This window comes from Erinaceus europaeus, chromosome 17 (genome assembly GCF_950295315.1).
Source record: "Erinaceus europaeus chromosome 17, mEriEur2.1, whole genome shotgun sequence".
NCBI classification, from domain to species: domain Eukaryota; kingdom Metazoa; phylum Chordata; class Mammalia; order Eulipotyphla; family Erinaceidae; genus Erinaceus; species Erinaceus europaeus.
This window is the reverse complement of record NC_080178.1, coordinates 191667-211038: the sequence shown is the minus strand read 5'-3', so window position 1 is coordinate 211038 and position 19372 is coordinate 191667. Positions and strand designations below refer to the sequence as shown.

The window sequence follows — 19372 nt, the reverse complement described above, 5'->3', positions numbered from 1 at the left end:
GGGGACACGTGTGTATATGAGGGCCTGGGGACACGTGTGTGTATGAAGGGGGCTGGGGACACGTGTGTGTATGGGGGCCTGGGGACACGTGTGTATATGAGGGGCCTGGGGACATGTGTGTATATGGGGGTGGGGAACACGTGTGTATATGAGAGGGCCTGGGGACATGTGTGTATACGAGGGGGGCTGGGGACATGTGTGTATATGAGAGGGCCTGGGGCACGTGTGTATGTGAGGGGCCTGGGGACATGTGTGTGTATGAGGGGGTTGGAGACACGTGTGCTTGGGGGCTGAGAGCACATGTGGGGGCCTGGGAAGCTGTGTTGAGGCCAAGGGCACACTCTGGTTTAGTCACAGCACAGCCTGGCCTGAGGGAGCCCCTCTCCCTGACTGTGGAAGCTTCTCACTTATTCGCAGCTGTTTCCTGTGTCCCAGATTTCTGGGTCCCAAGTACCCCCCTTTGATAATAAAGTGAAACTAAGGGTTCCTGGTCACAGCTGTGCCTGCTCTCAGGGCTGGGGAAACAAGGCAATGTTCTAGAGCCAGCTGGCCCAGGCCTTGAGGCGGGTGTTCCATGGCCCCAGCAAGTGGCGCCCCCAGCCCTGTCTTCCCTGCACCTGGGCTGGGGGTTGGGGGGGGCAGGCTTCCTGAAGGGTGGGGCCGCGGAGACGCCTGGGGGGCTGGGGCTGGCGGTCTGCCTTCTGCCTGGGCCCCAGTGGCAGCAGCCCGGGACTGAGCTGAACTCCCCGCCCCCAGGCCTTCGGGCGGGGCTGCACCTGCCGCCACTCAGCTCCCGCACCTGGCCAGGTGAGCGGCCCCTGCCTCTCGAGCTGGGCCTGTGGACAGGTGAGAACGGTGTGGGGGAGGGGCACCGGGGAGGGGGAGGCGCAGCTTGCAGTGGAAGGCCTGGGGCCGGTGGGGGTCAGGGGTGGGTGCGCCCCTGCCCTGTGAGGCGGCAGGAAGTGGCTGCCTGCCCGGAAGCCAGTGTGCTGGGCACGTCCTGTTGGGGCGGGGAGTGTGGGCCCTGGGTCCTCAAACTCACAGCCAGGTGGGCCTGAGGCACCCTCCCCACGCACCTGCTGGAGCAGGGGTATTAAGGCCGGTACAGCGCCCTCCACGCCAGGCGCTGCAGGATTGGGGGCTGGTGGGGGACCTGCAGGGGGACGAGGGGGCCCTGAGATGCAGGAGCTAAGCAGCTGGGACACCCACCTGGACCTGGGGACAGCAGCCCGATTGTGGGGGCCATCTAGCACCCTGCTATCGGACTCAGGCAGAAGCAGACACTTGTCTCACACAAGAGCCGGTTTTATTTTATTTTATTTTTGCCGTGGGAAGCAGTTTTGCAACCCCATGTGTCGGGAGGAGGCCTGTGGGTCAGGCACTGGACCTGGGGGTGTCCCCTAAGATGGCACAGGCAGGGGACAGTCCTGCAGGAGCTCTGAGGGGCAGCCAGCCGGCGGGGTCAGCGTGCACCCAATGGGGGGGACCTTCCGGGAGGGCTCCCAGTGCCTCAGTGGGGTGGCCTGGCCTGGCCTGAAGGACACGGGTGGCAGGGATCCTCCAATTCTGGGGGGCTGAACCCTGTGTGGGGGCGAGGGTGGGCTGAGCTGATGCCCTGTGACCCAGGCCTGTGGCACCCGCCATTCACCTGCTGCTGGGTCCTTCTGCCCATGTGGTCTGGGCGGCAGTACTGACCACTGGGGTTGCCCCGCTGAGCTCAGGCCCCTGCAGGGACATCCTGGTGGATTCTTTCTGTGGAAAAGGGGGCTCTCCACTTCCAGGACACCCCCTCCCCCAATTGCTCACCTGTGGGGGCTCGACCAGCGTTGGGTGAGAGCTGCAGAGCTGCCCAGGCCCATGATGGCCGTGGGTCCGCACTGTCTCGAGCCTCCTGTGGGCAGCAGCGGGGGTGTCCTCATGGGTTCTAGCTGGGGTACCTGGCCACCCCTCTGCGAGGGCTGGGGTGAGGGGCCCAGAGGAAGGAGCAGCCTGAGTCAGATGCAGGAAGCCCGGTGGGCGGGGGCGCTGGGTGGGTCTGCCAGGGAGGATGTGACTGCAGCCAGGAAGCCCAGACGCCTCAGAGCACACAGCACTCACCCGCTCGGCCATGGCGCGGGGGCCTGCCTGGCAGTTGTGCCCCCCAGCACTGCCCGATGGCTGGTGTTGCCCCCAGGCCGGGGCAGCCAGACCCAGGTGACCCCGGGGCCTGGCTGAGGGCGGCATGTGTGTGCCTTGTGCGGGCGGGGCTGCGGGAGTGAGTGCACTCTGGGGGCTCTGCAAGCATGTGGACGTCCTCCTGCTGGGTGCTGGGTGCTGGGTGCTGGGTGCTGGGCAGTGCCCTGTGGCCTTCGTGCTGGGGCCAGGAGGGTGTGCAAGCCACCTCGCAGGGGAGGTGGCCGCAGGAGTTGTCAGTGACCTGCTGGGCAGAGGCCACCCTGGCCACCCTGGGGGAGGAGGCTGTACCCCAGAGCCTCTCGGGGGCTGGCTTTCCTGTCTGGGGGACTGTCCCCGACCACCTCTACTTTGAGGGTTCTAGAAGGACCCAAAGGTGTTCCCATCCAGTCACAGACCTGGATGCTGGGGTGGAGACTGGCCAGGACATGGTGTAGGGGCCGGGGCCTGAGTGGAGAGCATAGCTGGGAACATACAGCCCCAGGCCTCAGACTCCGGCCCTCAGCAGTTCCATGCTGGGAGGCCAGCGTCAGTGGGCAGGCCAGAGGGGCACTGGGGAGTGGGCTCCAGGCTGGAAGGTGTGTGTGTGGGCATGAGGGTGGGTGGACCCTCCGATGAAGGTGACCAGCAATGTGGACAGAAGTCCGCTGGGCACAGAAACCAGACGGTGGGCACTGGTGCCCGTCTGCCCCGTCCCTCTCTGCACTGAGTGCTGGTCCAAGTCCCTATACGCCTGTCTGGAACAAGGCCCTACTCTGGGTGGGGTGTGGGGCCCCAAGCTGGGGCCCCGGCCCCAGGGTCCGCTTTGGCCTGCTGGGTCCCGGGGCGGGGAGGTGGCCACAGCCTGCAAGGCAGGTTATCCGTTAACTCAGCCTGTTCTTGTTTAACTTGTTCTGGGCATGGCGGCAGCCTCTGACCCATCTGGGTGCCCAGCCGGCCCGGCCGGCCACAAGGACAGTGAGTCCAGCGCCTCCAGGGGCCCAGTCTACTCGGCCAAGGGGCGCCACGGAGCCAGTGCCCAGCCGGCCACAGCCGAGGAACCCTTCTAGATGATGGCAGGTAGGCGAAAGGGACGCCTGCCCACTCTTGCCTCTGCCTTTCTCACCCTCCCCTGCCGGCAGGGCCCCCGCTGCCCAGGCACGGGGACCATGAGGCCCTGCTTGTGGAGTGGGCCTGGTGGGCTGCTCGAGACCTGGCCGACCCGAGTCTCTCTTGATTCGCCACCCGTCATCCACTGAAAGCCCAGAAATTCCAGGTCTCAGTAAAGGGGGAAGGTCTGGCCAGGCCCCACAGCACCTCCCCTCCCCCCACTGTCTGGCTCCTGGGGCAGTGGCAAGAGACCCTGGAAGATAAAGGGAACGTAGGGGGCCCGGTGGTAGCACAGCGGGTTAAGTGCACACGGTGCGAAGCGCAACGACCGGCGTAAGGATCCCGGTTCGAGCCCCCGGCTCCCCACCTGCAGGGGAGTCGCTTCCCAGGCGGGTGTGCGGGTGTCTGTCTTTCTCTCCCCCCTTTTCTTCCCTCCAGGGTGATTGCTGGGCTCGGCGCCTGCACCATGAATCCACCGCTCCTGGAGGCCTTTTTATTCTCCCCCCCTTTTGTTGCCCTTGTTGTAGCCTTGTTGTGGTTATTGTTGTTGTTGATGTCATTCGTTGTTGGATAGGACAGAGAGAAATGGAGAGAGGAGGGGAAGACAGAGAGGGGGAGAGAAAGACAGACACCTGCAGACCTGCTTCACCGCCTGTGAAGCGACTCCCCTGCAGGTGGGGAGCCGGGGGCTCGAACCGGGATTCTTACGCCGGTCCTTGTGCTTTGCGCCACGTGCGCTTAACCTGCTGCGCTACCGCCCGACCCCCCCTTTCTCCTCCTTTCTATCTCCCCCTCCACTCTTGATTTCTCTCTGTCCTATCCAACAACAACAGCAACGGCAACAGTAACAATAACAGCAACAAGGGCAACAAAATGGGAAAAATGGCCTCCAGGAGCAGTGGATTCATAGTGCAGGCAATGAGCCCCAGCGATAACCCTGGAGAGAAAAAGAAAGAAAAGAAAGGGGGGGCATGTCCTGGAGGGCCGGTGGTCAGGTGGACTCTGGCCTGGGATCTGGCTGTGGCCTCTGCAGACAGGGCTGCACTTCCAGAGGCAGCTGCTGGGGGAAGGGATCCATGCTGGGGGTCTGGGGTCCAGTCACACAGGGTGCTGCCGCGGCTCTCCCTGGCCCCCACGCTGTCGGGCAGTGTCCAGCAGGGCTGACCCCTGAGCCAGGCTCTCTCTACAGATGCCTGCGCCTGGGCCCCCGACTTCCTCTCACCACCGGGAAGCCGGGACCTGGGGCCTGCCCTGGGCAGTGTGGTCACTCTGAACTGCACGGCCTGGGTGGCCTCCGGGCCAGCCTGTCCCTCCGCCTCCATCCAGTGGCTGAAGGACGGGCTGCCGCTGGACGACAGCAGCCACTACAGCCTCCACGAAGATGACTGGTGAGAAGCTGGGGCGCCCAGGGGCAGTGACCAGCAGGGTGACCCCAGCCAGCCTCCTCACTCGCAGGCCCAGCATGCGCCCAGCTCCTGGTGACAGGGTGGGGCTGCTCCCCAGGGTCCAGGAGAACTCGTCCATGGTGCTTCTGTCCAGCATCCTGGGGGTCAACGTGACGGGCACGGGGGACTACGGGGCCTTCTCCTGCTCCATCAGAAATGTCAGCTCTGCCACCTTCACTCTCTGGAGAGCCGGTGAGGCTGCGTGGGGGGCTGGGAGGGGAGGGTACTGGGCAGGGGCAGGGGTTCAGGTCTCTCTGTCCCCAGGCCGCGCAGGCCACGTGGCTGCGGTGCTGGCCTCCTTGCTGGTCCTGCTGTCCCTGCTCCTGGTGGCGCTGCTCTACGTGAGGTGCCGGCTCCCTGTGCTGCTCTGGTACCAAGACACCTATGGGGAGGTGGAGGTGAACGGTGCGTGGGCTCTGGGGCTGGCCCAGCTCAGCTCTGGGTGGGTGGCTGCCCTGCCTGCGGGGGTGGACAGGGAGGTGGGGCTGAGCCCACAGTGCAGGGGTTTGTGAGAGGCTTGGGGGTGGGGTGCTGGCTGGCTCCTGGGGCCACGGGGGCCTGTGCCCCAGAAGATGGGCCGGTGGGCATTGGGAGGCCTGGGGGGACGTGGCGTGGCAGCCATGCTGAGCTCCGCTGTCCGCAGATGGAAAGCTGTATGACGCTTACATCTCCTACTACGACAGCCCTGAGGACCACAAGTTCGTCAACTTCATCCTCAAGCCCCACCTGGAGCGGCGGCGCGGATACAGGCTCTTCCTGGACAATCGGGACCTCCTGCCACGTGGGGGTGCGCAGCCCCGCCCACCCCACAGGGCCCGCCCACCACCCACAGGGCCCGCCCATCACCCACAGGGCCCGCCCACCACCCACAGGGCCCGCCCACCACCCACAGGGCCCGCCCATCACCCACAGGGCCCGCCCACCCCCCACAGGGCCCGCCCACCCCCCACAGGAGCCGCCCATCACCCACAGGGCCCGCCCATCACCCACAGGGCCCGCCCACCCCCCACAGGGCCCGCCCATCACCCACAGGGCCCGCCCATCACCCACAGGGCCCGCCCACCCCACAGGGCCCGCCCACCCCCCACAGGGCCCGCCCACCCCACAGGGCCCGCCCACCACCCACAGGGCCCACCCACCACCCACAGGAGCCGCCCACCACCCACAGGGCCCGCCCACCCCCCACAAGAGCCGCCCATCACCCACAGGGCCCGCCCACCCCCACAGGCCCCCCCGCCCGCCATAGACACGCCCGTCCACGCTAGGCCCCGCCCTCAAGCTCCGCCCCTTCTCCGTAGGCCCCGCCCCGTCTTCCTCCGCCCCCGCCCCGCCGACCCTGCTTCTCCGCCCTCAGAGCCCTCCGCTGAGCTGCTGGTGAACCTGAGCCGCTGCCGGCGCCTCATCGTGGTCCTGTCAGAGGCCTTCCTAGGTCGGGCCTGGTGCAGCCATAGCTTCCGGTGTGTGGGGGCTACGCGCTGGCCTCCTTCTGCCCCTCTCAGATCCCCACCCACTTCTCTTCCGCCTTGGCTGTCCCCCTGACTGTCCTCTATCCTTTTGACTGCCCCCACTGTCCCCTTGACTGTCCCTCTGTCCTCTTGACTGTCCCGCTGTCCCCCGACTGCCCCTACTGTCCCCTTTATGTCCCCAATGACATTGTCCCCTTGACTGTCCCCACTGTTCCCGACTGCCCCACTGTCCCCTGATGACATTGTCCCATGTCCCCTTGACTGTCCCTCTGTCCCCTTGACTGTCGCCCTGACTTTCCCTCTGTCCCCTGACTGCCCTCACTGTCCCCTTGGCTGTCCCCGATGACATTGTTCCACTGTCCCCTGACTGTCCCCCGATGACATTGTCCCACTGTCCTCTGACTGTCCCCCAATGACATTGTCCCACTGTCCCCTGACTGTCCCCTGATGACATTGTCCCACTGTCCCCTGACTGTCCCCTGATGACACTGTCCCACTGTCCCCTGACTGTCCCCCGATGACATCGTCACACTGTCCCCTGACTGTCCCCTGATGACATCGTCCCACTGTCCCCTGACTGTCCCCGATGACATTGTCCCACTGTCCCCTGACTGTCCCCGATGACATTGTCCCACTGTCCCCTGACTGTCCCCGATGACATTGTCCCACTGTCCCCTGATTCCCCCGATGACATTGTCCCACTGTCCCCTGACTGACTGTCCCTGATGACATTGTCGCACTGTCTCCTGACTGTCCCCGATGACATTGTCCCACTGTCCGCTTAGCTGTCCCCCGATGACACTGTCCCACTGTCCGCTTGGCTGTCCCCCGATGACATTGTCCCACTGTCCCCTGACCCCCGATGACACTGTTCCACTGTCCCCTGACTGTCCCCGATGACATTGTCCCACTGTCCCCTGACTGTCCCCTGACTGTCCCCTGATGACATTGTCACACTGTCCCCTGACTGTCCCCTGATGACACTGTCCCACTGTCCCCTGACTGTCCCCCGATGACATCGTCACACTGTCCCCTGACTGTCCCCTGATGACATCGTCCCACTGTCCCCTGACTGTCCCCGATGACATTGTCCCACTGTCCCCTGTCCCCGATGACATTGTCCCACTGTCCCCTGACTGTCCCCGATGACATTGTCCCACTGTCCCCTGATTCCCCCGATGACATTGTCCCACTGTCCCCTGACTGACTGTCCCTGATGACATTGTCGCACTGTCCCGACTGTCCCCGATGACATTGTCCCACTGTCCGCTTAGCTGTCCCCCGATGACACTGTCCCACTGTCCGCTTGGCTGTCCCCCGATGACATTGTCCCACTGTCCCCTGACCCCCGATGACACTGTCCCACTGTCCCCTGACTGTCCCCGATGACATCGTCCCACTGTCCCGATTCCCCCGATGACACTGTCCCACTGTCCTCTGACTGTCCCCCGATGACATTGTCCCACTGTCCTCTGACTGTCCCCCAATGACATTGTCCCACTGTCCCCTGACTGTCCCCCGATGACATCGTCACACTGTCCCCTGACTGTCCCCGATGACATTGTCCCACTGCCCCCTGACTGTCCCCTGATGACACTGTCCCATTGTCCCCTTGGCTGTCCCCGCAGGGAGGGGCTGTGCCGGCTGCTGGAGCTCACTCGCCGGCCCATCTTCATCACCTTCGACCTGAAGCGCCAGCCCGCACACCCGGCTCTGCGCCTGCTGCGCCAGCACCGCCACCTGGTCACCCTGCTGCTCTGGAGGCCCGGCTCAGTGGTGCGGGGGCGGAAGCCGTGGGGGGACCCAAGGGCTTGGGCGGGAGGCTACGGAAGCAGGGGGTCCCAGACCTGGGACGTGACCAGGCATCCGCACCTGGGGGTGAGCCCGAGGTCGCTCTTGGTAGGGGCGGGCGGGGGGCTCAGGTCTCCCTCCGGTGGGGGTGTTCTGGGTGGCGGCCCAGGCTTGCAGTTGTCCCCTCTCCCCAGACGCCTTCCTCGGACTTCTGGAAGGAGCTGCAGCTGGCGCTGCCCAGGAAAGTGCAGTACCGAGCGAAGGAGGGGGACCCCCAGACCCAGCTGCAGGACGACAAGGACCCTATGCTGACCGTGGGAACCCGGGATGGGCGCGCCCGGGGCCCAGAGCGGGACCCTGATCCCGAGGGAGACCTGGGTGAGCGGGGCGGGGCCTGCGCGTGGGCGTGGCTTGAGTGGGCGTGTCCTTCGGGAAAGCGACCTGTGATTGGGCCTGACGTGGGCGTGGCCTGGGCGGGGTCACGGGGAGCAAAGGCCCAGCCTCAGCTCTGGCCTCCTCCCCAGGTGTGCGGGGTCCTGTCTTTGGGGAGCTGTCGGCCCCGGCCCCGCTGCCCGCAAATGGGGCGTCGCTGGGAGAGGGCCGGGGCGGCGAGATGGACGTCTCGGACCTGGGCTCCCGCAACTACAGTGTCCGCACAGACTTCTACTGCTTGGTGTCCAAGGAAGACATGTAGCCCGGGGTGGGGGGGTGGCTGGGTGACTGGGGGGGGTGTCCTCTGCCAGGCCCCACATTCCAGGAAATAAATGTGTTTTGGATCCTGTCTGGACCTGTTCTCCCCGGGGCAAAAAGGAGTGCATTGTCCCAGCAGGAAGTGGGCACAGTATCCTGTGGGGGGGAGTGGGCACTGAACACTGACCCCGGTGGGAAGGGGGGCTGTCCTGGACAAGAAGGGGGTGCTGTCCCGGGTAACAACGGGGGCCCAGTGTCTTGGCCAGGAGGGTCAGGGCCCTGTGTAGACGTGTGATGCAGCTTCACAGTCGGATAGCCAACCCAGCAAGTTGGGGAGGGGTCCTGCGGTGACCGGTCCGATCCTGGGTGGACAGTGTGAGGCCCGGGGCGAGGCTGCGTCAGCCGGGAACACAGCCCTGGGCAACACCAAAGCCAGGAGCCGTTGCTGTCCCGCAGGGCCTGCCGTGTCAGCTGTCCCTCCCCGGGACCTGACCTGAGGGCGAGCGTGTGAGCCCAGGACAGTCCTTGGGGCAGCGGGGCTGTGAGGAACACTCCAAGCACACCACCCAAGTGCGACCATCTTTATTCCCAGCACCCCGGGGCCCCGCCGGCTCCACCCCCTCACCCAGGCAGCCAAGCCCTGCCCGCCCCCTGCCTGCAAAGCTGCATCCCCATCCAAAGCGCCCCTCCCTGGTGGCCCAGGTCCTCTGAGGACTCCACAGGACACAACCCTGGGCCTGGTGGCCTCCTCCTCTGAGCACCACTAAACAGCCCTGCTGGGCCTGTGCCTGGGACGCTAGAGCACCTGCGTCTTCCTCCTCTTCCAGGAAGGCCTCCAGCTATGGCCCCAGGAAGTCCTCCTTTCGGTAGCCCTTCTGCAGTGAAGAGGGACCTGAGTCAGACCCACAGCCCCCAAGGCCATCCTCCCTGTGGACATGGCTCCCCCAGCCCGTGGACACAGCCCGCCCTCTTGTCCTCCCCGTGGACACAACCTCCCCACGCAGAAACAGCCCACATACCTGGCCTGCCTCGCCCCTCCCATCCCCCACTCCCCCCAGGGCCCCTAGCCCACCATACCGCCCGGAAGTCGCGGTGCAGCTTGCTGTACTGCCACAGGTTGGCCAGGAGGCTGGAGGCTGCCCTGGAGGACTTCTCACTGTCTGGGCTGAGGGAGAGAGGGGTCAGCGGGGCTGGGGTGATGGGGGGAGGGTGGGGGCGGGGCATGGTGGAGGCTGGGCTTGGGGCGTGGCCCGGACTGCGGAGGCCATGGGCGTGGCCTAGAGCTGGGCGGGGCAACGGAGTGTGGGCGTGGCCGTGGCTGGGCAGTTAGGTCGTGGGCGTGGCCGATAGGACCAATGGGGTGTGGGCGTGGCCCAGAGCTCGCTGGGGCGGGGCAACTGAATATGGGCGTGGCCCAGCTGGACCGGACATCCTCTGGTGTGGGCGTGACCAGGACCCGGTGGTTGTGCTGTGGGCGTGGACTGAAGCTGGGTGGGCGGGGCTTGCAGGTATGCGCGTGGCCCTGTTCACCTGTCCCGTTTCTTCTTGATGAAGACCAGCTTGCGAAGCCCGTCGAAGTACAGCAGGTCTCGCGCGGCGATGGGGCTGGCCACAACCAAGTTGTTGAGCACCGCCACCATGTTGACCAGCACGTCCGCGGGTGGCGACTTCTCCCCCACGCTGCCCGGCAGCTTCTCGATCAGGTGGCTCACCACCTTGGTGGCTGCCCCGCAGTGAGAGGGTTAGTGTCACGCCCTCTGCCCACTGCCCTGTGACCGCGCCATGACCCACCCTTCTGCCCTCTGGCCGTGGATGACCCTCCCTCCTGCCCTCTGGCCGTGGATGACCCTCCCTCCTGCCCTCTGGCCATGGATGACCCTCCCTCCTGCCCTCTGGCCATGGATGACCCTCCTGCCCTCTGCCCTCTGGCCGTGGATGACCCTCCCTCCTGCCCTCTGGCCATGGATGACCCTCCCTCCTGCCCTCTGGCCGTGGATGACCCTCCCTCCTGCCCTCTGCCCATTGCCCTGTGCCCCCGAAGGGCTCGCCCTCCCTCCTGCCCTCTGCCCCTGTGGTGCGGGCCTGCTCAGGCCCCACTCACACATCTCGTCCTTGTTCCTGGCGTTCCGGGACAGGTTCCGGATGAGGCCTGTGAGCGAGCGCAGCTGGTGGTGGTCAGCGGTGCGGACGCGGTCCAGCAGGGGGTTCAGGATGCGCTCCTGCTCCAGCGCTAGGCGGCTGAGCACGCCTGCCCACTGCGGAGGCGAGGCGCAGAGAGCTCCAGCACCCGAGGGGCCCAGCTCTCTGCTGCTGCCCGGGGTCCTGTCTCCTCACCCCGCCCCTGCCCCTCCGCTCCCCGTCACCCTGCCCCTCACCCTGCGGTCCCCAGCGGTGATGTTCTGCAGGGCACCGGCCGCGGCCTCCGTGGTGTGCCGGTTCAGCTCACAGCGCTGCAGCAGTCGGTTGTACAGCCCCACGATCTGGGGGCTCCACAGCCACTCCAGGCCCTTGGGGTCCTTAGACACTTCCGCGAAGGTCAAGGCGTCAGCTGTCAGGGGCAGCTGAGGGAGGGCGGGGGGTAAGCTGCGCTCCAGGGTGCCCACCCCCGGCCACCCACCCACCTGGCCTGGCCCACCTCACGGAGCCGTCGACTCTGCGGCGTGAAGCAGCCCACCACCTCGCCGACCGGTGCCCCCGCCGTGTCCCTGCGGCCCCGGCCCTCCAGCCGCTGCAGGGCGGATGGCGGCATCTCATCGTACAGGCGGTAGGAGAGGTTCCTCAGCACACACACTGCATTCTCCACGCTCTGTGGACACAGATCAGTGGCTCACATCCAGGACTCAGGTCTCAGGACCAGCACCCCAGGACTTAGGACCACAGCATCCTAGGACTCAGGGCTCCAGGACCACAGGATTCAGGACTCAGGACCTTAAGATCCTAGGACCCCAGGAACCAGGATGCCAGGATTCAGGCACCAGGTCTCAGGGCCCAGCACCCCAGGACTCAGGCCCCAGGACCCCAGGATTCAGGACTCAGGACCCCAGTATCCCAGGACCCCAGGACCCCAGGACGCAGGACTCAGGATCCCAAGATCCTAGGATACCAGGATTCAGGATGCTGATCCCCAGGCCCCAGGATTCAGGCCCCAGGACTCAGGACCCCAGGAAACCAGGACCCCTGCCCCCTATTCTGGTAAGCCCTGACTCCCAGCACTCCAGCCCCCAGCCTACAGCCGCCCAAGACCCCATTCCCGGCCTCGGCTCCCCTCACCTTGTCTTCACACTTGCCCACATCCAGGGCGTGGTTGATGTAGGTCACCAGGGCATCCACCAGCCCATGGCACTCACGCATCTTCTGGCGGGTGACCTGGGAGGCTGAACTCAGATTCCTGTGAAGGACATGAAGGACGGTGGTCAGAGACCCACACAGATGCCCCCTCCACCCAGAGGCCCTGTGGAGACTTCTCCTGGCCCAGCAGAGACCCCTGCAGAGACTTCCCAGGCCTCCACAGAGAAACCCCAGCCCTTAGACACCCTCCACAGAGACCCCCCTGGAGACCACCCACCCTTGTGGAAACCCCTCTGGAGAGCCCTCACAGAGACTCCCCAGAGACGTGCAGACAGAGGGACCTTAGATCCAAGGGCCAAAGACTGAGCACAACATCCTGTCCCCTGCACCTCCTGGTCACTCCCAATACCTCCTGCCCCCCACTGGTCACTCCTGCCCCCACTGGCCACTCCTGACCCCCGCTGGCCACTCCTGCCCCCGCTGGCCACTCCTGACCCCCGCTGGCCACTCCTGATGCCCGCTGGTCACTCCTGATGCCCGCTGGTCACTCCTGGATCTGATGATTATTCCTGATGTCTGCTGGTCACTCCCAGTCCCTTCTGGTCATTCCTGCCCCTGCTGGTCACTCCTGGCCCGCGACACACCCATTTCTCTTGGTGTCTGGGGACCCCCTGCAACCTCAGCATCTCATCTGTCGGCCTCTGCCTGGTGGCCTCTGGGGGCACCTGTGTCCACCTTCTGTGCTCTGCTTGCTCTGTCCACTTCCCTTGGCCAAGCTGGTCGCTCAGACCTCAGACTGAGTCTCATTCTCCCAGCTTCTTGGCCCTGATGTTCTCCATGGCTTCACCTCACGCCTGTATTTCTCCAGCTCTGTTCTTGTGACTGTCCCCACAGCCTGTCCCTACGGCCTGTCCCCACGCTGCGCTGCCCCTGAGGGCCTGTCCCCACAGCCTGTCCCTATGGCCTGTCCCCATGCTGCACTGTCCCCACAGCCTGTCCCCACAGCCTGTCCCTATACCTGTCCCCACGCCGCACTGTCCCCACACCACACTGTCCCTGCGTGCCTGAGGAAGCCGGTGGCATTATAGAAGATCTCGGCCTCCGAGGCGTTCTGCTGGATGAGAGGTGGGCCGCCTGCCCCTGAGAGGGGGCTCAGAACCAGGTCTGTGAGCTGCTCAAGCGTGTCACGGGCCAGGCGGTCCTTCAGGTGGTCACTGGATGACAGGTTCCACAGGATCCCTGGGGGTGGGACCGCTCAGCACCCCGCAGCCCCCACCTCCAGCTCCCCCTCAGGAGCAGTGGGGTCCCAGCCGCCACAGAGCCGCCAGGGCAGTGCCACCAAGGGGGCAGGCGAGGGCACCTGTGACGCCACCACAGAGCCGCCAGGGCAGTGCCACCAAGGGGGGGTGGGCGGGGGCACCTGTGACGCCACCACAGAGCTGCCAGGGCAGTGCCACCAAGGGGGTGGGCGGGGGCACCTGTGATGCCACCACAGAGCCGCCAGGGCAGTGCCACCAAGGGGGCGGGCGGGGGCACCTGTGACGCCACCACAGAGCTGCCAGGGCAGTGCCACCAAGGGGGGGCGGGCGGGGGCACCTGTGATGCCACCACAGAGCCACCAGGGCAGTGCCACCAAGGGGGCGGGGCAGGCGGGGGCACCTGTGACGTTCTTCCGCAGCTCATCGTCCTGCTCCCGCAGCGTCCGCAGCAGCTCGAAGATGCCGTTCTCCTCCACCAGCGCCAACTTGTTGTCCGCGTTGTCGTAGATGAGGTTGCGCGTGGCTCCCGTGGCGTGGCGCTGCACCTCCTGGTTGGCATGGTTGAAGAGCTTCACCAGCCGTGGCACTGCCTGGAGGCTGCGGGCCTGCGGGACAGGTGGCGGGAGGGTGTGAGCGGTGTGGGCAGGTGTGCAGGGCTGTGAACAGTGTGGGTGGGTGTGCGGGGCTGTGAGCGGTGTGGGCGGGTGTGCAGGGCTGTGAACAGTGTGGGCGGGTGTGTGGGGCTGTGAGCGGGTGTGAGTGGTGTGGGCGGGTGTGCGGGGCTGTGAGCGGTGTGGGCGGGTGTGTGGGGCTGTGAGTGGGTGTGGGTGGGTGTGCGGGGCTGTGAGCGAGTGCTGCAGGCTGCGTGGGGTGTGGGCGACTGTGAGCGGGTGTGCGGGGCTGTGAGCGGGTGCTGCAGGCTGCATGGGGTGTGGGCGACTGTGAGCGGGTGTGCGGGGCTGTGAGCGAGTGCTGCAGGCTGCGTGGGGTGTGGGCGACTGTGAGCGGGTGTGCGGGGCTGTGAGCGGGTGCTGCAGGCTGCGTGGGGTGTGGGCGACTGTGAGCGGGTGTGCGGGGCTGTGAGCGGGCGTGCAGGCTGCGTGGGGTGTGGGAGGCCCCAGGAGCAGGCGGGTCAGCCAGGGGCCTCGGGGCCCAGGTGGGGGAGGGGGAGCCCCCGGCGGGCACCTCAGGGCTCAGCCAGAGGCGGGTCCCGGGCGCGGAGCGGTCACCTGCTTCTTGGCCGAGGCATCGCTGTAGCATCGGTGCTGGATGTAGGCGGCGCCCAGCACCTGCAGGTTGGGGTCGGAGGCCATGAGGTACTTGACGGCCGAGGCCAGGTCCATGTCGTCAAAGCTGCGGAGGTCGGGGGTCGGGGGTCAGCGGTCAGCGGTCAGGCCGGCCCAGGCGGCGGGTGTCCCCTCGGCCGGGCCCTCACCCGCTGCTCAGCCGCTGCAAGGTGCGCTGCCCGCCGTAGCTGTCCAGCCCACGCACATCGGGCAGGTGTCCCGCGTCGGCCAGGCTGAGGCTGCGCACGGAGGGCGCCCGGCCTGTGGGCTCCAGAGCCCGGCCCACTGGCTCCATTGGCCCGGCCGCCATGCCGACGGCCCGGCTGCGGTGACTGCTCTGGAATCGCTGTAGCGTGCGCATGGCGGGGGCGCGGATGGTGCGGCTGGGGGCGCCCTCGGGAGCCTCGGGCCAATCGGGGCCCCCCATGCGGCCGGAGCCCACGCTGGCCTGGCGCTCGAAGGCGAAGGCGCGGTAGGCGGCTGGCTCCAGCTGCTCCGACGTCACACTGTAGCGGTCATCCAGACCGGGGCCCAGCCGCAGCGAGCGCAGGGACAGCGTGTCGTAGTCTCCACGGGCGCCTGCTGCCCGCTCGTGGAAGGACAGGGGCCGCCCGGGCGGGGGGCCGGCGGGCAGGGGTCCCCCGAAGGCGCCGCCTCCGTTGTGGGCCGAGCTGGGTCTCCGGGAGATGCTCAGGTCCACAGCAGAGCGTGAGGACCAGGATGGGGGGATGCAGGCTGGTTTGGCCATGGGCCGGAGGGTCTGCGGTGGGGGCAGTCAGAGTGAGTGGATGCCCTCCCCGCCTTCCTTCCCCTGCCCGGCACCCCATGGTCACCTGCCCGACTCACCGCATGGTCAGCGCTCAGGCCCTGTGAGCGGGAGCTGAAGCCGGCCTGCAGGGTGTGGTACTGGCCGCGGCTGACACCTGAGGAATTGGACAGGGACAGGGCTGACCTTGGCCACTGCCCGGCGTGGACACTACCCAAGGGGGCACTCCCTGTCCACAGCAGAATCTGGGCACACCAGTGTGTGTGTGTGTGTGTGTGTGTGTGTGTGTGTGTGTGTGTGGAAGCTGGACAGACGCACATGGACAGAGCAGTGGGCCAGGGCTGGTGCTGGACAGAGGGTGAGGCGGGGCAGGATGATGAGTGGACACAGAGGAGCCCTAAGCAGTGTGGTCAGCAAGGGCCCAGCTGGGTAGGGACAGGGCGGCCGGGCTGCCCAGATGGGGGCAGGATGCAGGGGCCCAAGGTGGGGCAGGCAGGGCGCCCAGGACCGGCTACTTAATGAGGCTTTGTGGGGCGATTAACCCTCTGAACGCCGCTCAGCCCCGGGGCACGCCCCCGCGGGACCCACCACACCCCCAAATTATAATCCTCTTCCCCCTAATTGGCAGAGTGGCCAGGGCGTAATGACCCCCCCTGCTCCCTCCTCAGGCCACCCGCTGCCCCCACCCCAGTCCCCTTCCTGGTTCTGGGGAAGGGCTTGCTTCCTGGGGAGCCATGACCTGGAGGGGACCTGATCTGGGGAGTGAGCCCTGAACTGGGGGGGGGGGGGTCAGCCCTGATCTGGGAATCAGTCTTGAGCTGATGGGGGTGGGCAGCACTGACCTAGGGTCAGTGCACTGCGGTGTCTGGCCTGGCCCTGCAGGCTGGCAGGCAGGAGTGATGCCAGGTTCCCGGTCTGGAGGTCTTCACCTGCACTTGTCCCAGGGCTCCCCCATGGCACACCAATGCCCACAGAGTCGCCCGACACACACACGCCCCCCCCCCCACAACAGGGCAGCTAGGCAGCTCTGGGTCACACGCCCCCCCAACCCCCTAAGGGCCAGGCCCAAACAGGCCCCCTGGCTCTGGTCCAGGCCCACCCCCCCCATTGCTCTCCCCCCGGAGGTGGGGGCACGCTGGGGCTAGCGTCTCTCCCAGGGCGGTGTCTCTGCCCCGGGCGGTGTCTCTGTGTGAGGGTGTCTCTATGGGCGTCTGTCCCGAATGTGCATTCTGTTTTGACACCAAGGTGAGCACAATGCTGGGCCCCCTACCCTCCTCCACAGTGGACCCCAGGATGGGGCCAGGGCTGGGGGGGCCTCATTGGGTGGGAGGCTAGCCCCACCCACGGGTGGTGGGTGGGGCGGCTGACTCAGATGCCTGTGAGTCAGGAGCCTTGGCCTCGGCCTCTGGCCCTCAGCCCCCGCCTGGGCTGCTGGCAGGCCCTCCGTGCCTGCTCCCTGCCCGCGACTGCCCTGCCGCCGTGCCTCCCCGTGTCCACCTACCTCTGGGGCCCTCGGCTGCCCCCTCCGGCTCGGGCCCGTTCAGCCGCCCCTGCTGGCCCATCTGCTGCAGCCGGGCCCGCACCTGCTCCTGGACTCGGGCCGCACGCAGCCTCTCCGCCTCGGGGCCCTCGGCTGCCCGGCGGTCCAGCTGCAGGTCCGAGGGCAGCGCCAGGGAGCACACTCCGGCCTCGGGCTGCAGGGCCGACAGCAGGAAGTCACCGTCCCGCATGGCGGCTCCGGCCACTGCCTCCACTGTCTCCCAGGCTCGTCCTCGGCGGCGTCCCAGGCCCCCGCCCCGCCCAGGGCTGGCCCAGACACAGACGGCCGCCCCACCCACGGGGGATGGGGGCGGGGACACCTGGCCAGGTGGGAGGGTGGGGCTGCTGCCAACGTGGAGTTGAGTCGGAGAGGAAGAGCAGGCTTCGTGGAGGCGGCCACCCTTCAGGAGGACAGACAGAGGGGACAGGACGGCAAGGGCCCAGCAGGGGCCAGGTTGGCCTTTGCTCCCGTGGGCTTGGGGAACGGTCTGGGTGGCCCCACTGGAGCATCGTGGGAAGGCTGAGTGAGCTTGGAATCAGTGTGTGAGTGTGGAGGGTAGGACACCAGGAATCCATGAGGGCAAGGCCTTGGCCTGAGGACGGATGGAAGCTGTGGGGTGGTGGGGTGGTGGCTGTCCTGTTCTTGACGGTGAAACCCCAGGGGCCTGTGGACAGCCAGCCCTCCTGGCCTATGACCCCAGAAGTCCCCCCCAGAGGCTCCTGCCCCCCACCCCACAGCATGCGAGTCAGACCTGATGAGGAGGGGCCCCACTACCCCACAGGGGGCTGGAGTGTGCGGGGAGAAGAACAAGTCGGGGGCCCAGACCCCAAAGCCCAGGTCTCCCAGGCAGGCTTGACTGGGACCTGGGACCCAGGACCCACAGAGACTGAGCCTAGGACAGGGGCTGAGTGGAAGCCCCTGGGAGTAAGCCGCTGCCTCCCCTCCCTCCCAGTGGCCTGCTCTCCCCGCCCCTTGAGACAACCTCTCAGTCAGCCTGGCCAGCTGGGCAGGTACCGGCTGGTCGGGGCCAGAGTGGGGCCGGGAGGGGGCAGCCCAGGGCCATGCCGGGCAGGGTGGGGGTCAGGGGTCACCGGTCAGGGTCAGAGTGGGGCCCGGGGCCATGCCCGAAGGATGGGGGTCAGGGGTCACTGGTGGAGGGGAAGGTCCCCGAGGTGTGGGGCTGCCGGGCAGAGGGTCCCGTGGGCGGGGGCCTACCCGGCTGGCGCTGCAAGGGCTGGTGGCTGGGCCCAGGGTGGCGGGCCGAGGTGTCCTGGGCTCCATCGCTGGCGTCTGGGACGGGCTGTGGGGATGCGGGGGGTGGGCCGGGAACTGCTGCTCATCCGACCGGTTGCTCCCTGGACGTGTCTCCTGTGGAACATCCTGGGAGACAAGTCTGAGCCATGCTCGGCCCGCCCGCCCTCGCCCCGGGGCCCCGTGCTGGAAGCCTCCCAGGTGCAGGCTGGGTGGGAGCAGGCACAGCCTCACTGGGACAGGACGCCCGGCCTGGAGCCCCTCAGCCCAGTGAGAACTCACCTGAAGGAGGAGGCTAGTCCAGGCATTGTGTGCAGCCAAGGCGCAGGCCTACAGGTAAGTCCCTCAGGTGAGCCCCTCAGGTCAGTTCCCCCGCTGAGCCTCCCAGGTGAGTGAGCCCCATACTGGGGCTTGTTTCTGGGTACCTTATGGCCGGAGGACAGAGGGGGACCTGGACAGCTGTTCCAGTCTCTGGAAGAGCAGGGGTGGGGGGCAGGGCTGCTTTGCTCACATGGGGGCTCCTGGGGAGGGGGCTCCTGGGGAGGGGGCTCTTGGGGAGGGGGCTCACAGTGGGTGGAGGCCAGCCTGATGTGGCTGGGCGGCTGGTTCAGCAAAGCCCCGTCCTTGCAGAGTCACAAGGACAGAGGCCATACCGCCTGACATGGGGTCTGGTATGCCACATGGGTGAGGACACCGATCCTGGGGACTGGTGTGGGGACACCCAGCTTGGAGGACAGGGGACTCCTAGCCAGGGGGACAGGTGTGGAGTGGCCTCAGGCCACACTGGCCTTAGCTCCATGTGACTTCTTTTTTTTTTTTTTTTAATTTTATTTCCTTTTGTTGCCCTTGTTGTTTTGTTGTTGTAGTTACTGTTGTTACTGATGTCATCGTTGTTGGATAGGACAGAGAGAAATAGAGAGAGGAGGGGAAGACAAAGAAGGGGAGAGAAAGACAGACACCTGCAGACCTGCTTCACCGCCTGTGAAGTGATCCCCCTGCAGGTGGGGAGCTGGGGGCTCGAACCAGGATCCTTACGCTGGTCCTCGCGCCGGTCCTTGTGCTTTGTGCCACCAGCGCTTAACCCGCTGTGCTACCACCCGACTCCCCCATTTGACTTCTGTGCCTGTGTCTGGCTTCCAACCCTGAGCCCCTTGGGTGGGGGTCTCCCAGGGTCTCGGGGCACACGGGGGCCTTCACAGAGGCCCGGGAGGCATGGGGTGGCAGACAGGGCAGCCCCGGGCCCTTGTGAGCTGTGGACTTCGAAAGGACAGCTCTGGGTGCTATGTCTGGGTGCTAGTGGGTGGGTGCTGGCTCCCTCCCTGCCCTGTG

General features: G+C 66.5%; 2 protein-coding genes across 4 annotated transcripts; one reads left to right on the top strand and one right to left on the bottom strand.

Moving 5' to 3' along the window:
• Nucleotides 1-682: 682 nt before the first annotated feature.
• Nucleotides 683-8706, top strand: SIGIRR (single Ig and TIR domain containing). 3 transcript variants are annotated; one of them, XM_060175887.1, is made up of 10 exons: nucleotides 683-846; nucleotides 3082-3231; nucleotides 4451-4649; nucleotides 4765-4898; nucleotides 4971-5111; nucleotides 5350-5493; nucleotides 6061-6163; nucleotides 7801-7948; nucleotides 8158-8341; nucleotides 8488-8706. In XM_060175887.1, exons 2-10 carry the CDS (start codon nucleotides 3222-3224, stop codon nucleotides 8655-8657), a joined length of 1233 nt encoding a protein of 410 aa, XP_060031870.1. In that variant the 5' UTR covers nucleotides 683-846; nucleotides 3082-3221; the 3' UTR covers nucleotides 8658-8706. The 3 variants fall into 3 exon arrangements, with proteins under 3 accessions (XP_060031870.1, XP_016049558.1, XP_060031871.1); XM_016194072.2 differs by lacking the exon at nucleotides 683-846 and adding an exon at nucleotides 2054-2193; XM_060175888.1 differs by lacking the exons at nucleotides 683-846; nucleotides 4451-4649 and adding an exon at nucleotides 2054-2193 and having other exon boundaries at nucleotides 4717-4898.
• Nucleotides 8707-9219: 513 nt separating this feature from the next.
• On the bottom strand, nucleotides 9220-18164 carry PKP3 (plakophilin 3). Its single transcript, XM_007536539.3, has 14 exons — nucleotides 18008-18164; nucleotides 16754-16946; nucleotides 15333-15409; nucleotides 14636-15246; nucleotides 14430-14553; nucleotides 13601-13805; nucleotides 13006-13180; nucleotides 11924-12041; nucleotides 11289-11459; nucleotides 11029-11214; nucleotides 10755-10908; nucleotides 10184-10376; nucleotides 9731-9818; nucleotides 9220-9528 (listed from the first exon to the last, which is right to left on the bottom strand). The coding sequence occupies exons 1-14, from the start codon at nucleotides 18071-18073 to the stop codon at nucleotides 9493-9495; spliced, it is 2397 nt and encodes a 798-aa protein (XP_007536601.2). The 5' UTR covers nucleotides 18074-18164; the 3' UTR covers nucleotides 9220-9492.
• Between the last annotated feature and the right edge of the window lie 1208 nt (nucleotides 18165-19372).

What these genes read in the sequence shown, in the direction of transcription:
- SIGIRR (XM_060175887.1), top strand. An exon ending in AGCCTCCACGAAGATGACTG is followed by an intron (nt 4,650 to 4,764) that starts GTGAGAAGCTGG and finishes GCTGCTCCCCAG; the next exon opens with GGTCCAGGAGAACTCGTCCA. An exon ending in TCTGGAGGCCCGGCTCAGTG is followed by an intron (nt 7,949 to 8,157) that starts GTGCGGGGGCGG and finishes CCCTCTCCCCAG; the next exon opens with ACGCCTTCCTCGGACTTCTG.
- PKP3 (XM_007536539.3), bottom strand. Translation starts at nt 18,073, where the DNA reads ATGGAGCCCAGGACACCTCGGCCCGCCACCCTGGGCCCAGCCACCAGC. An exon ending in AATGCCACCGGCTTCCTCAG is followed by an intron (nt 12,042 to 13,005) that starts GCACGCAGGGAC and finishes TGTCCTTCACAG; the next exon opens with GAATCTGAGTTCAGCCTCCC. An exon ending in ATCAAGAAGAAACGGGACAG is followed by an intron (nt 9,819 to 10,183) that starts GTGAACAGGGCC and finishes TCTCTCCCTCAG; the next exon opens with CCCAGACAGTGAGAAGTCCT.